The 14,095-nt window shown below is 41.4% G+C and overlaps 1 protein-coding gene across 2 annotated transcripts; it reads left to right on the forward strand.

Moving 5' to 3' along the window:
- The first annotated feature begins 93 nt into the window (after positions 1-93).
- Positions 94-1,170, forward strand: LOC110873118. 2 transcript variants are annotated; one of them, XM_022122042.2, is made up of 2 exons: positions 94-499; positions 571-1,170. In XM_022122042.2, exons 1-2 carry the CDS (start codon positions 336-338, stop codon positions 917-919), a joined length of 513 nt encoding a protein of 170 aa, XP_021977734.1. In that variant the 5' UTR covers positions 94-335; the 3' UTR covers positions 920-1,170. The 2 variants fall into 2 exon arrangements, with proteins under 2 accessions (XP_021977734.1, XP_021977735.1); XM_022122043.2 differs by having other exon boundaries at positions 605-1,170.
- The last annotated feature ends 12,925 nt before the right edge of the window (positions 1,171-14,095 follow it).

Below are 14,095 nucleotides of genomic sequence, written 5' to 3' on the forward strand. Positions count from 1 at the left end.
GATTGGGCTTGTGGGCCTTGGGCCCAAGCCCAAAGCCCACTAATTTAACCTAGCTATATAAGGGATAGTGAACCCTATAGCTTCATTTGTCCAGCCGTTCATACCTAATTCCCTTCCAAGTAACCTCATCCATTTCTCTTGCCTACCACAAACTCAAACACAGACAATACACACACATGAAAAATTCTATCTTCTCAAAAACTCAAGTGTTCTCTCCCTCTCGATACAATTCACACACACACACACTGTATCCCTCTTCTCCTACATATGAGAAACCCTAAACCTCCTGATTCATCCTAAATTACCACCCGACACCCCCTATATTTTCTGATTTAATGGATGCCACCACCAGATGGTGGTGGCGTGTGGCGGCGAGATCAGAGCGAGAGAGTGAGAGAGAGCAGAAAGAGAGGGAACGACAGAGTAAACGGAGAACCAACCAAACACCGGTCGATCCCTGGCGGCCGGAAAAACGTGGCGACGTACCGACGACATACCGGTAAGATCTGGTCCCTATTTTTTTCATACTCCTTAGCCTATTTTTTTTATCAGAACCTTATAAGTTCTAAGCTTTTCCGGCCATATGATGCCGATGTGTTTGAAGACGAGGATGATATTGATGGGGGGAGGGGGGTGGTGTTGGCCGACGGCGGCGCTCACCGCCGGAGCCATGCTGTCTACGGCAGTGGCGGTAATGGTGGTGGTTTTATTCACGTTTCAAGTTTGTGGGTTGGTTCAAGTTCAATCAAGTGTCGGTTCGGGTGACATCTCGGGTCTTGGTTCGGTTCGGTTCAACAAGACAGGTTACGGGCCAAACTTAGTCCACCTCAGGTCACGATTTGGTTCGGTCAGATTTCAGTTCAGATTACGGTTCAGGTCAGTTTTGGGTGGTTCTCGTTCACGACACGGTCAAAATTAGTCGACGAAAGTCAACTGGCCAAACCCCAGTCAACGGCAGTCAACTGTCGGGTCAACTGGTCAAACGCAAGACGCGGTAAAAGTTTAAACGACACGAAAATTCTCTTTATCTATTTCGTTGTTATGAAAAGTTATAGTTATACGCGACCGAGCTCGACCAGAATCGATATTAGTTTACTTTTGATATACTTTGACAAGAATCTTATATATATTGTTACAGTGTTGAGTAATTGATTGAATTTTGAAAATAAATCGACACTTTAGATGTCGGATCGTCCAAGAACAGAGGAAACTCTGTCCGTTTTCGTAAAAAAATCCAACATATATCAAACATCTTTATATTATATAAACGACACATATCGAAGTTTGAATTTTCTTATAAAATAAATACGAAAGTACATTTATTTTGGCGACTTTACGAATTACAAATAAAGTTATAACATTCGACGAATACGATTTATTTTATTTTAAACCACTAAGACTCGAATCTTATTATATTATTTCAAAGCGTGTTTAGTCTCAATTGCTTTTACAAAATGAGTTATATGTCGAATGTCGAGAATTCTGAACATTTGTTTAAATATAATGTCTATATTTATTTCAAACAATCCACTTTGTACTTAGGCATGAAATAAGTGTAACGTTTTATATTCATTTTAAGCGCCGACTTTAAACTTTCTAAAGAGCTAAATATAATTTTTATATTTATCTCAAATGTTAGTATTCGGAAATCTTATGAAGTAAATATAGTTATTTATATTACTTTCCATTATTTAGAGTCCGAGTATTCTTGTAAGACGACTCAAATGTTTGAATTCATTTCAAACATCAAGCTTTCGATATATAGACACATATGTAGAAATATATGCATGTATATTTATTTCCATCCTTCGACAACTACTATGATGACACGAACCGCTATCCACCTACGTATTTCTATTCGTCACAACTAACACGACACCGTAAGTATATTTATATTTAAATATATAAACCTATATATTGTAAACCATTCAAAAACTAAGTCACTTTCAAGACTTAGTTTTATCCCGATTATAAATGGGACCAAATAACCATAGATTGGTTATTCTAAGTCAAATAACAATAACACCTTCATAGAATCGTTTAGTTAACGATTCGGTAGAGCTCGGACACGTAGTTTAGCTGCGCCAATTTAGTTAGAAACTTATAATTATTCCTTGATTAGGAATGCTTTAGTTGCACGCTAGCGAGTTCACATTCTTGGAACGACACTACGGAAACACGCTAAGCTAGCTTTGCACAGGAATGTCAAGGTGAGTTCATAACCCCCACTTTTTACTATTTTACATTTTTATAAATGTTTTCGGGGGTGGAAAGACATGCAAGTTTTGCAAAAATAAACAACTTTTCCATGAACGAAAACTCATATTTCTAAACCGTGTTGCGAACGAATTTCAAGGAACTTAAATGGTTTACGAATGATTTCGATCAAACATACCGGTTTTACAAAACACGCGCCTATTTACGAAACGTGCATGATTTTCTAATGGGTACGGGCGACACAGTCGAGGTGATTCGACACAGTCGAGGTGATTCGACACAGTCGAGGGGATTCGACACAGTCGAGGTGATTCGACACAGTCGAGGTGATTCGACACGGTCAAGGTGATTCGACACAATCGAGGTGGTTCACACAGTCGAGGTGATTCGACACAGTCGAGGTGATTCGACACTAAAAACCGTCTACACAGGTTGAGTACTTCCTATGTCGCCGCATACGTTAATGTCCTCGCGAAACATTAACGATCAACCTGTTCATAGACGCTTTACATACCCATTTACAACACTAAAAATTTCCTATATTCATAAGATTCATTTGATGGAAACTCACAAATACCTAGATTTACAATCTTTGGTAACATTTTTCAAATTATACCTAAGTAAGAGGACGCGCTGATCCTGCTTACAAAGGTTAGTTTGGGCTTGGCCCATTCTCTCTCGTGCAATGCACAAACACTCTCGTGGGCTAGACTCACAACTTTCATATATCATGCCGAGAAAATATTTTTTTTCTATATTTTCTCAACATATTTTAAACCGGTAAACAAAAAGATTTATTTTAAATCTTTTCAAAACAAACTATGAACTCGCTCAACTTTATGTTGACTTTTTCGCATGTTCTTTCTCAGGTTGCATTTTTTAAGACTATGGAACGGTTGGAATAGGAGAACCCATGGAAATTCGAGTACCTAGCAGGCGTTCACTGTTTAGAAGTCTTAACCTTTTGCTTCCGCTGTGCAATGAAGATACCGGTCCAGTCACGCCAAGCTCTGATAATTCGGGGTGTGACATTATGTCCCGTACTTAATAAATAAACTTTATGATCTTATGAAACTTATGTTTCGGGTCATTAAACTTATGGACTACGAACTTATGTTCTGGTTTAATGTCTTATGCTTCCGCTGTTTAAATTGAACTTGGTTAACTTCCTGTTGGTCACCAATTGTATTGTGGTTGGTTTTATTTACTTAAATATGTTGTTCAATATGATTGGTGGCTCGATCCTGGTCATGTCACGCCTCCAAGCGGTGGTACTCCGCATGGTGGATTTTGGGGGTGTGAAAGATTGGTATCAGAGCCATTGCTTATAGTGAACTTGGATTTAAAAAGGGAAAAGCTTTTTGATAAAAACCAGTCTATAACCTGTACAGTGCTCAACGATCCACAATGACGCTTCACTCCACGTGCAAGGCTCGACAGAATAGGTGGTATGATTTATGTTATATTGTCGGTTAGATAGTTCACACTGTGCATTAGTTAACGTGATAACTGCTATTTGAACCTTGTGTGCTTACTCTCTCCTGTCGTCCCACACTTACGCACTTTCGCGACACTTTTCTCACTTACGTTGCTTCATTGTGAAGATCATGAACGGACGCGGTGGACGTATCAACCTAACTCAAGCCCAGTTGACGGCTTTGATCAATGAATGAGTTGTTGAGGCACTCGCAGCTGTCCCTGCAGGAGCTATAACCTGCCATATCAACCCATCTTAGGTCGTTTAGACCCTACCCTCGCAAACCAACTCTTGTGTTTAATCTTGTCTTTTCGCTCTCGCGCGACAGGTCAACCTGCACAACCTCCTGTGTGCACATTCAAAACCTTCATGGATTGCCGACCTAGTACTTTCAGCGGCACAGAAGGAGCTGTAGGTCTTCTTCACTGGTTCAAGAAGCTCGAGTCTGTTTTCGAGATGTGTGAATGCCTTGAAGACCGTAGGGTGAAATTTGCTACCGGAACACTCGAAGGTGCTGCATTAACCTGGTGGAAAGCACAGGTTCAACTGCTTGGGCTGGCGGTTGCTAATGCCACCCCATGGAATGACTTCAAAGAGTTAATCAAAGAAGAGTACTACAGTCGTGACGACATCCACAAGCTGGAGGTGGAATTTTTCAATTTAAAGATGACAGGGCCTGAGATCGAGGCATACACGAAGAGGTCAAACGAGCTGGCCATCTTGTGTCCTACAATGGTGGACCCTCCCATCAAACGTATTGAGTTGTACCTCAAGGGTCTTGTACCAGAGATTCAGAGTCACGTAACCTCAGCTAATCTTGGCACCATACAACAAATCATCAAGTTGGCTCATCATCTCACTGATCAGGCAGTTGAGTAGAACAGGCTGCCCAAGCGTATTAGCGCTACTACTTCTGATGCTCCCAATGATAATAAGCGCAAGTGGGATGGAAATTTGGGCAAGGGTTCTGCTTCAGCTCAATCCCAGCAGCGAAAGACAGACGAGTACAGGAGCCCCAGTCAGTAGTCTTCTGGGAATCAAGGTCAAGGTGGATACAAGGGGAATCACCCCAAATGTAATCGTTGCAACTTGCACCACAGCGGGCCATGTAGTAAAGGCAACTGTCATCGGTGCAACAAGCCTGGTCACATTGCAAGGGATTGCAGGAGTCAGTGTCCAGCAAATCAGAATCGGCAGCAACAGCAAGCCCCACCAAATCAACGCCAGCATCAGCAACAACAAGGTAACAACAAGGGGTGCTTTCAATGTGGTGCTGAGGGCCATTTCAAGAAGGACTGCCCCCAGCTAAATCAGAACCAGAACAACAGCAATCAGGGGAATGGAAACGACAATGGGGGAAACAACAATGGTAATGGGGCAAGGGGTCGTGCGTACGTGATTGGTCAGGGTGATGCAAGGAACGATCCCAACATTGTGATGGGTAAGTTTCTTCTAGATGATTTCTTTGTTACTGTTTTATTTGATTCGGGTGCCGATACTAGCTACGTGTCCTTAAAAGTTAGTTAGATGCTTAAGCGCACTCTAACACTTTTGAACACCAAACACACGGTAGAAATAGCAAACGGTAAAAGTCTTGAAGCCACACACATAGTTAAGGGCTGTAACCTCGAACTAGCGGGTCAGACCTTTTCTATCGATCTTATTCCTATCATTTTGGGTAGTTTTGACGTCATTATTGGGATGGATTGGTTATCTCAACAACAAGCGGAGATTATTTGCAAGGAGAAAATCGTCCGTATCCCTCGTTCTGGTAAAGAACCCCTCATGATTCGTGGCGACAAGGGTGGTGCTGTTGTAGGCATCATCTCTTTCCTTAAGGCCCAGAAGTGCTTGCGAAAGGGCCACACCGCTATTCTAGCCCTCGTTTCTGATTCATCCGCTGAAGAAAGGACAATAGAAGACATACCTATTGAACGCGACTTTCCTGAGGTATTTCCCGAGGAATTACCTGGTCTTCCGCCTCATCGCCAAGTTGAGTTTCAAATCGAGCTAGCTCCTGGAGCAGCACCAGTAGCTCGAGCACGATATCGTCTAGCTCCATCAAAACTCGAAGAACTGTCTACGCAACTACAAGAACTCCTGGAAAAGGGTTTCATACGTCCTAGCTCTTCGCCTTGGGGAGCTCCAGTGTTATTCGTAAAGAAGAAAAACGGTACCTTCAGAATGTGTATTGACTACCGCGAACTCAACAAGGTGACCGTGAAAAATCGTTATCCTCTTCCACGCATTGACGATTTGTTCGACCAATTGCAAGGGTCGAGTTATTACTCTAAGATTGATTTGAGATCGGGATACCATCAGCTGAGAGTCCGAGAGGAGGACGTCTCCAAAACAGCATTGAGAACTCGTTACGGCCATTACGAGTTTCTGGTTATGCCTTTCGGATTAACGAATGCACCTGCAGTCTTCATGGATCTCATGAACCGAGTGTGCAAGCCTTACCTGGATAAGTTTGTCATAGTGTTCATCGACGACATCCTGATCTATTCTAAGAGTCAGGAGGAACACGAGCAACATCTGAGGCTTATTCTGGAACTTCTTCGAAAAGAGCAGTTGTATGCCAAGTTTTCGAAATGTGACTTCTGGCTTCGCGAAGTCCACTTTCTAGGCCATGTGGTAAACAAGGATGGAATTCATGTGGATCCATCTAAGGTTGACTCGATTAAGAACTGGCCTGCACCCTGTACACCAACAGAAATCCGCCAATTCTTGGGTTTGGCAGGATATTACAGAAGGTTTATCAAAGATTTCTCCAAGATTGCGCAACCTCTCACTTCATTGACTCAGAAGGGTGTCACCTATCATTGGGGTGATGCACAGGAGTCCGCATTTCAGCACCTGAAAGATAGACTTTGTAGCGCGCCTATCCTCTCATTGCCTAAAGGCACAGATGATTTTGTGGTTTATTGCGACGCTTCCATCCAAGGACTTGGTTGCGTGTTGATGCAACGTGACAAGGTCATTGCCTACGCATCGCGCCAACTTAAAGTTCACAAAAGGAACTACACTACACACGACTTGGAATTGGGAGCAGTTATTTTCGCACTTAAGATATGGAGACATTACCTGTACGGTACCAAGTGCACCATTTACACCGATCACAGGAGTCTCGAGCATATCTTCAAGCAAAAGGAGTTAAACATGCGTCAACCCCGATGGGTCGAACTCTTGAATGATTATGAATGCGCTATCAAATACCATCCGGGCAAGGCCAATGTTGTGGCGGACGCCCTCAGCCGAAAGGATACTATACCTAAGCGTGTACGTGCGTTACAGCTTACCATCCAATCTAACCTTCCCGCTCAGATTCGCGATGCTCAGGTTGAAGTATTGAAAGCAGAGAACATCAGGGATGAGTCCTTACGAGGATCGAGGCAGCGGCTAGAACGAAAGGAAAACGGCGCCTACTATGTTAACGGACGCATCTGGGTTCCACTTTATGGAGACTTACGCGAACTTGTGATGGATGAAGCACATAAGTCTCGTTATTCGGTACATCCTGGTTCGGGTAAGATGTACCACGACCTAAAGACTACATACTGGTGGCCTGCTATGAAAGGCAGCATAGCAACCTACGTCAGTAAATGCTTCACTTGTGCTAGGGTCAAGGTCGAATACCAGAAACCATCAGGCCCACTTCAACAACCAGAGATACCTAAATGGAAATGGGAGCAAATTTCCATGGATTTCATTACTGGCCTGCCCAGATCTCAACGCGGAAACGATACCATTTGGGTGATCGTAGATCGACTGACCAAGTCTGCACATTTTCTGGCTATCAAGGAAACGGATAAGTTTTCTACTCTAGCGGACATTTACCTAAAGGAAGTGGTATCAAGGAACGGAGTGCCATCCTCCATCATTTCTGATCGTGACGCGCGTTTTACTTCTGAACTGTGGCAAGCCATGCACAAGTCTTTTGGCTCACGTTTAGATATGTGCACCGCTTATCACCCACAGACGGATGGGCAATCTGAACGCACCATCCAGACCCTTGAAGACATGCTTAGGGCATGTGTCATCGATTTTGGTAATGGCTGGGAAAAGCACCTCCCGCTAGTGGAGTTTTCCTATAACAACAGTTACCACACCAGTATCCAGGCCGCTCCGTTTGAGGCATTGTATGGACGGAAGTGCCGATCACCCCTCTGTTGGGCAGGAGTTGGTGACAGTCAAATCACAGGCCCAGAACTTGTAGTAGATACAACCGAGAAGATTGCTCAGATACGACAACGAATGGCGGCAGCTCGTGACCGTCAGAAAAGCTATGCTGATAAGCGAAGAAAGCCACTCGAGTTCCAGGTTGGGGATCGAGTGCTACTCAAAGTCTCACCTTGGAAAGGTGTAGTTTGTTTTGGCAAACGAGGCAAACTCAATCCGTGTTATGTCGGACCGTTCGAAATCATTGAGAAAACTAGCAAGGTGGCCTACAGGTTGAATCTACCTGAAGAACTCAGTGGAGTTCACAACATATTCCACGCGTCATATCTGAAGAAGTGTCTGTCAGACGAGACCCTCATAGTTCCCCTCAAGGAGCTCACAATCGACGACCAGCTGCGATTCGTCGAGGAACCAGTAGAGATTACTGATCGAGATGTTAAAATTCTCAAGCGCACTAGAATACCTCTTGTTCGAGTTTGTTGGGATTCCCGTCGTGGCCCAGAGTATACCTGGGAACGAGAAGACCAAATGAAACTCAAGTATCCCCAGCTGTTTAAGAAAAATGCAACCACTACTGAGGCTGAAGCTACTACAGAATTTCGGGACGAAATTCCAAATCAACGGGGGGATGATGTGACACCCCAGGAAAACCAGGAAACCAACGCAACTTAACTAGCTTCCTCAGTAACCACGTGCTAAATTTCGGGATGAAATTTTCTTAACAGGGGGAGAATGTGACAACCCTCATAATTCCGTGTATCCGTACAATTTATTAATGATAATTAAAGTGCTTGATGACTGTGTTGAATCAGTTAACTGCTTTCTGATTAGTGTGTTATACTTACATGTGCTTGTTAACATACTAGTAGTGTACAGAAAAGTTACTAAATAGTCCGGTATGCTTTCCTGAGTGTTGAAAATTAAAAATGTTACAAATATATATATATATATACGTATATATATATATATACATATACATATATATATATATATAGGACACTTTAGGGATTAATCAAGCACTTTAACGGAACAATATCAAACTGAATAACCGGACATTACCCGGAACACCAAAATAATGCTAGAAGCATTGTTTTTACATTACTGAGCTAGTTATGGTCCCCGAACATCATAACACCTCATAAAAATATCAACTAACTAGAAACCTAACTAATACTTACAATTTAACCTTAAAGTAACTAACTTAGTTTAAACCTACTCTACATACCCCCCCCCCACATATCTCACGGCCACCAAGGCCTTACACACTTGATTTTCTTGAATTAAAAATAAGATCATGATAGGAACTTTTGAAACACAAGAACTAATGGTTAAGGACTTGTTGGAGGTTATAAACACTAACCACTAGACTATCTATTTTCAATTCTCATTCACAACTCAACACACCTCACCCTCTCTTCTCTCCCTTGGCTTCGGCCGACCCCAAGAGCACCACCACCACCATCACTTGATCACTTTCAAGCATTCTAAGAGCATACATAGGTGTTAGAAGACATACAACGAAGCTCAGTGTGTTCGGAAGTTGAAGGACCACTCTCATCTTCTTTTATCCACCACTTTTCTTCACTTGAACTTCCCTAGTCTTGAGCTAGTGGTAAGAACTTAGATCCGTTCATTTTTCATGTTATTTAAGTGGTTAATAGTTAGATTATTATGAAAACTTAAGAACACTAGAAGATCATATGCAAAAGTCTTGAACATAGAGCTAACTTAATGATGAAATATTGTTGAAATGTGATGAAGTGATGTTAATATGAAGTTGTTTTGATTCTTGTTGATTACCTGATGATTTGCTTGTTAATATTGATGTTTGATGTCGTTGTGATCACTAAACACGTTAACGGAATCAATTGAACACGAGTTAGAAAGCTAAAAGCTGAAAACAGCTTCTGTCCAAGCTTTTACAGCCAACTTCAGTTGGCAGTAAACATGTCAATATTTAACGAAAAACTGATTTTCTTGAGTCTATAACGTACTATTTCGAAATACGGTTCTAATGGCACTGGAATCATAATTTTTGGACTTCGTTTACTATTTTTAAAGGTCTGTTTTTGGACAGCAGCTCAGGCTGCGTTTTTACTGCATAAAATATGTGTTATGTTTTTCGCCATAACTTGAAATCTGTGTAGAACTACGTCATGAAATTTGTACTGTAGATGGAAACTGATGTCGTTGTAATTCTCCCACTGGAATTTCGTCAATCGGACTTACGATAAATTTTTAATAAATTATTCCGTGGACTGCAGTTAGAAAGTAATGAATCTGATTACAGTCCGGTAAATGATTTTTTATAAAATATTGGTAATGAATGGATCCCGAGATTTTTACAAAATAATATTTCGATCGTTTAGCACCTTCTGTAAAAAGTTGGGAATTTTTGGAGTAAGTTAACTATTTTATTAAAATGCCCGAAAACAGCCCAATTTTGGATATTAAGGCTGAAAAGACATAAGTAGTAAATTGCGTATCTAAATATCGAGTATGTTATCTGAGGATGATCTAACATGTTATATGTCAATGAAAGTAATATGTGCAATATCGTATGCTTGTTCTTGAGTAGCTATAGGTGGAATGTTTATATGAGCGTAAACTATTAAAGTGAATGCATGTTATGTAGTAGATACGTGTAGGAACTTTGTGCTCTATGTGAAACCACTAAATGACTAACTGGTAATCATATTAGGACGTGATTGACCGACCTTGACTGCTAGCTATTTTTGAGAGCCTAACCGAGCAAACCGAGGTGAGTTCACACTTTTCTACAAAGCATGGTAAATTCCCGGTGGGAATGGGAATGGGTTCAGGAATAGGGATTCCTCGTCCTTGGGACGTGTTCAGGAATGAGAATTCCTCCTCCTGTTGGGACGGAATTAGACTTACTAGACTAGAACTCTATCAGCGAAGTCACTCCCTTTATATCGACTTAATCGCCGAGGCTATGGCGAGCGGGTCATTAGTTAATAGCGCTATTAGGTTTAACAAACCTCACACCGTGCCAGTCGGACGGGCGTGTACTAATGGACTATGGCACGTCGGTGATGATAGACACCGACGCTAGGACACAATTAATTCTCGTTAGTAGTCGATATGATAAACGAGTCTGTTAGTTTAAATAATGGGGTAGCCCCCACAGCCGGAGTGCCGGGATGGATAGCCAGGGAAGGTGGACATGGGATGGTTAACTAATAAACGTTTTCCAACTATGGGGTAACCCCCGCGGCTGGATAGCTGATTAAGGTTAAACTACGTTTTTGGAAACAACTCTAAAATGGATAACCAACCGTGAACTCACTCAACTTTTGTTGTTGACTCGTTGTTACATGCTTTGCAGGTCGCTAGATGCTATGGGGCTTGCACATGGAGGTGGTCGTTGTGGGATGCGAACTGTTATGTCCCGTACTTAATAAATAAACTTTATGGTCTTATGAAACTTATGTTTTGGGTCATTAAACTTATGGACTACGAACTTATGCTTTGGTTTAACGTCTTATGCTTCCGCTGTTTAAATTGAACTTGGTTAACTTCCTTTTGGTCACCAATTGTATTGTGGTTGGTTTTATTTACTTAAATATGTTGTTCAAAATGATTGGTGGCTCAATCCTGGTCATGTCACGCCTCCAAGCGGTGGTACTCCGCATGGTGGATTTTAGGGGTGTGACAGAGTCTTCAACCCGTTCTTTCCATCCGATAAGTCTTTCAACTAGCCGATTATTCGTTCCTTCTTCCAATTCTCCTCTTTCACTGCTTCTACTTGTGCTTTCCGGATACGTTCAAGTATACCCGAGGTCACCACAAGCTGCATCGACCTTACTCGTATTGGAACATAGTCCGCTTTTCTGCTCAGAGCATCCGCCACCACATTTGCCTTTCTGGGGCGGTAGTGTATTTCGCAGTCGAAATCCTTCACCGATTCTAACCATCGTCTCTGGCACATATTTAACTCCCTCTGATCAAAGAAGTATTTTAGGCTCTTTTGACTCTGTGAATATGGTGCGCTTTACCCCATATAAATAGTGCCTCCATATTTTTAGCGCAAATACCACCGCAGCAAACTCGAGATCATGCGTGGGATATTTCTTTTCATGTATCTTCAATTGTCTCGAGGCATAAGCTATAACTTTACCCCGTTGCATCAGAACACATCCGAGCCCCGATAACGAGGCATCCAAATAAACCTCCAAGTCCTCGACTCCGTCCGGCAATGTTAATACCGGAGCTTGAGTTAACTTTTCTTTTAGCGTCTGAAACGCCCTTTCTTGTTCAACACCCCAAATGAACTTCTCCTCCTTTCGGGTTAACTTTGTTAATGGTGACGCAATTTTGGAGAAATCTTGAATGAACCTCCTATAGTACCCCGCAAGCCCTAAGAAGCTTCTAATTTCCGAAGGGTTCTTCGGGGGATTCCATTTCGACACAGCCTCGATCTTTGACGGATCTACCAATACTCCATCGGCACTTATGATGTGGCCGAGAAATTGCACCTCTCGTAACCAAAATGCACACTTAGAGAATTTCACATACAACCTTTCTCGTCTAAGTGTCTCTAACACCTCTTGTAAGTGGTGTGCATGCTCAGCTTCACTTTTCGAATACACCAAAATATCGTCGATGAACACGATGACCGATTTATCCAGCATTGGCTTGCAAACCCGGTTCATGAGGTCCATGAAAGCCACGGGTGCATTTGTCAGCCCAAATGACATCACGAGGAACTCGTAATTCAATACCAACGTATCTATTCCAATTATAATACCGAAAATTTAACTTACGGACCAAACTACTAAAAATCACTTATGCAATTATTCGGCCCATTTTAACTTCACTCAATTTGCTACCATTTAACTAGTAAACCTATGGCACTTTATACCCAACATCCGGGGCTTATCATCACCCGCATTTCTTTACCAATCTCATGGCTTAATGCTCTTGTGATTGTTATCGCCATTGTTAACTCACTAAAACACTAACACAACAATTTACACAACTAATCGACCCGTTGGCTCATCTTGTGGAATCCTCCAATATGATGACTACCAAACGGGATCTTACTAACTCTAAACATATTAATTCAAGTAACGATCATGGTCGCTACAATCAATGAAATTTCCATCCTACAATACGACTATATATAATTTAACAATAATTCACTTAATGTAACGGGTCAAGTTACATACCTTCAATGCACGCCCTTCAAACGCAAGTCGCCACCGGCTTGTCCACTCGACGCCCCGGTATCTTTTCCTATAGAGTTCAATCACGATACGTTTAGAACTCCTTTTTCTATCATATGTCGCATAATTTGCCTAAACATCACGATCATGCGTTTTAACCTTAAATTTCAGTTTCAAGCCTTCTTTGAGGCATTTATACAAACACTTTAAGGGCAAAATTTTACATGATTATATAACAAGTCCCTAACTTATCATTTAGCCCGAATTTACATAAATCAAGCTTTCACATATAAAATTTAACATTCAGATTTCAGTAATCTCTTTCTATGAATCAATTTACACTAGAATAGCCTTCTAAACCCTAGTGTTCATCATTTTCTCACAAAACCCATAAACCACCTTCAATGTGTTCATGAAATTTCCTGAATTTAGACATGATTTCACATGTTGTTGTCTAGGTTTTACTCCTAGACACTATATCATCCCTATTCTATCCAAATAACAAACATGCATCATCTAATTTCGGATTTCCCAAATTCATGAGAATTTCAAACAGAGAATTTTCATCAAATTTTACATACCTTACAACCCCCTTGTAATGGGGATCACTAATCTCAACTCGGATTTCGTTTTGGACTTGATTTGATCCTTCAATTGGAGGTGTTTGATATGAACTAGGGTTTTAGGGAGCTTGAGGTCTCCCCCTGTCTTCTGATCGATCTCAACAACACAAACAAGTGTGTTGTGAGTTTTAATTTTTGTTTTATTATTATTAGTTTTCACTTAAAAACCTTTAGTCCCTTAATTTTCGTTTTTCTTTTGTTTTATCACTTTAACTACTCATAAGTTGTCATTAACTAGGTTAATGCCATTTCTAGTTAGTTCATTTTTTTACTAATTTTATTTGCAACTAAATACAAATTTAAAAATGTGTATTTTCGGGATGTTGCAAGTCCATCCCCCTTAAAAGGGTTTCGTCCCCGAAACCAGAGTACGTACCGAATAGTGTAGGGTAGAGACGTCGCATCTC

The sequence above is a fragment of the Helianthus annuus genome, chromosome 8 (genome assembly GCF_002127325.2).
Source record: "Helianthus annuus cultivar XRQ/B chromosome 8, HanXRQr2.0-SUNRISE, whole genome shotgun sequence".
NCBI classification, from domain to species: Eukaryota; Viridiplantae; Streptophyta; class Magnoliopsida; order Asterales; family Asteraceae; genus Helianthus; species Helianthus annuus.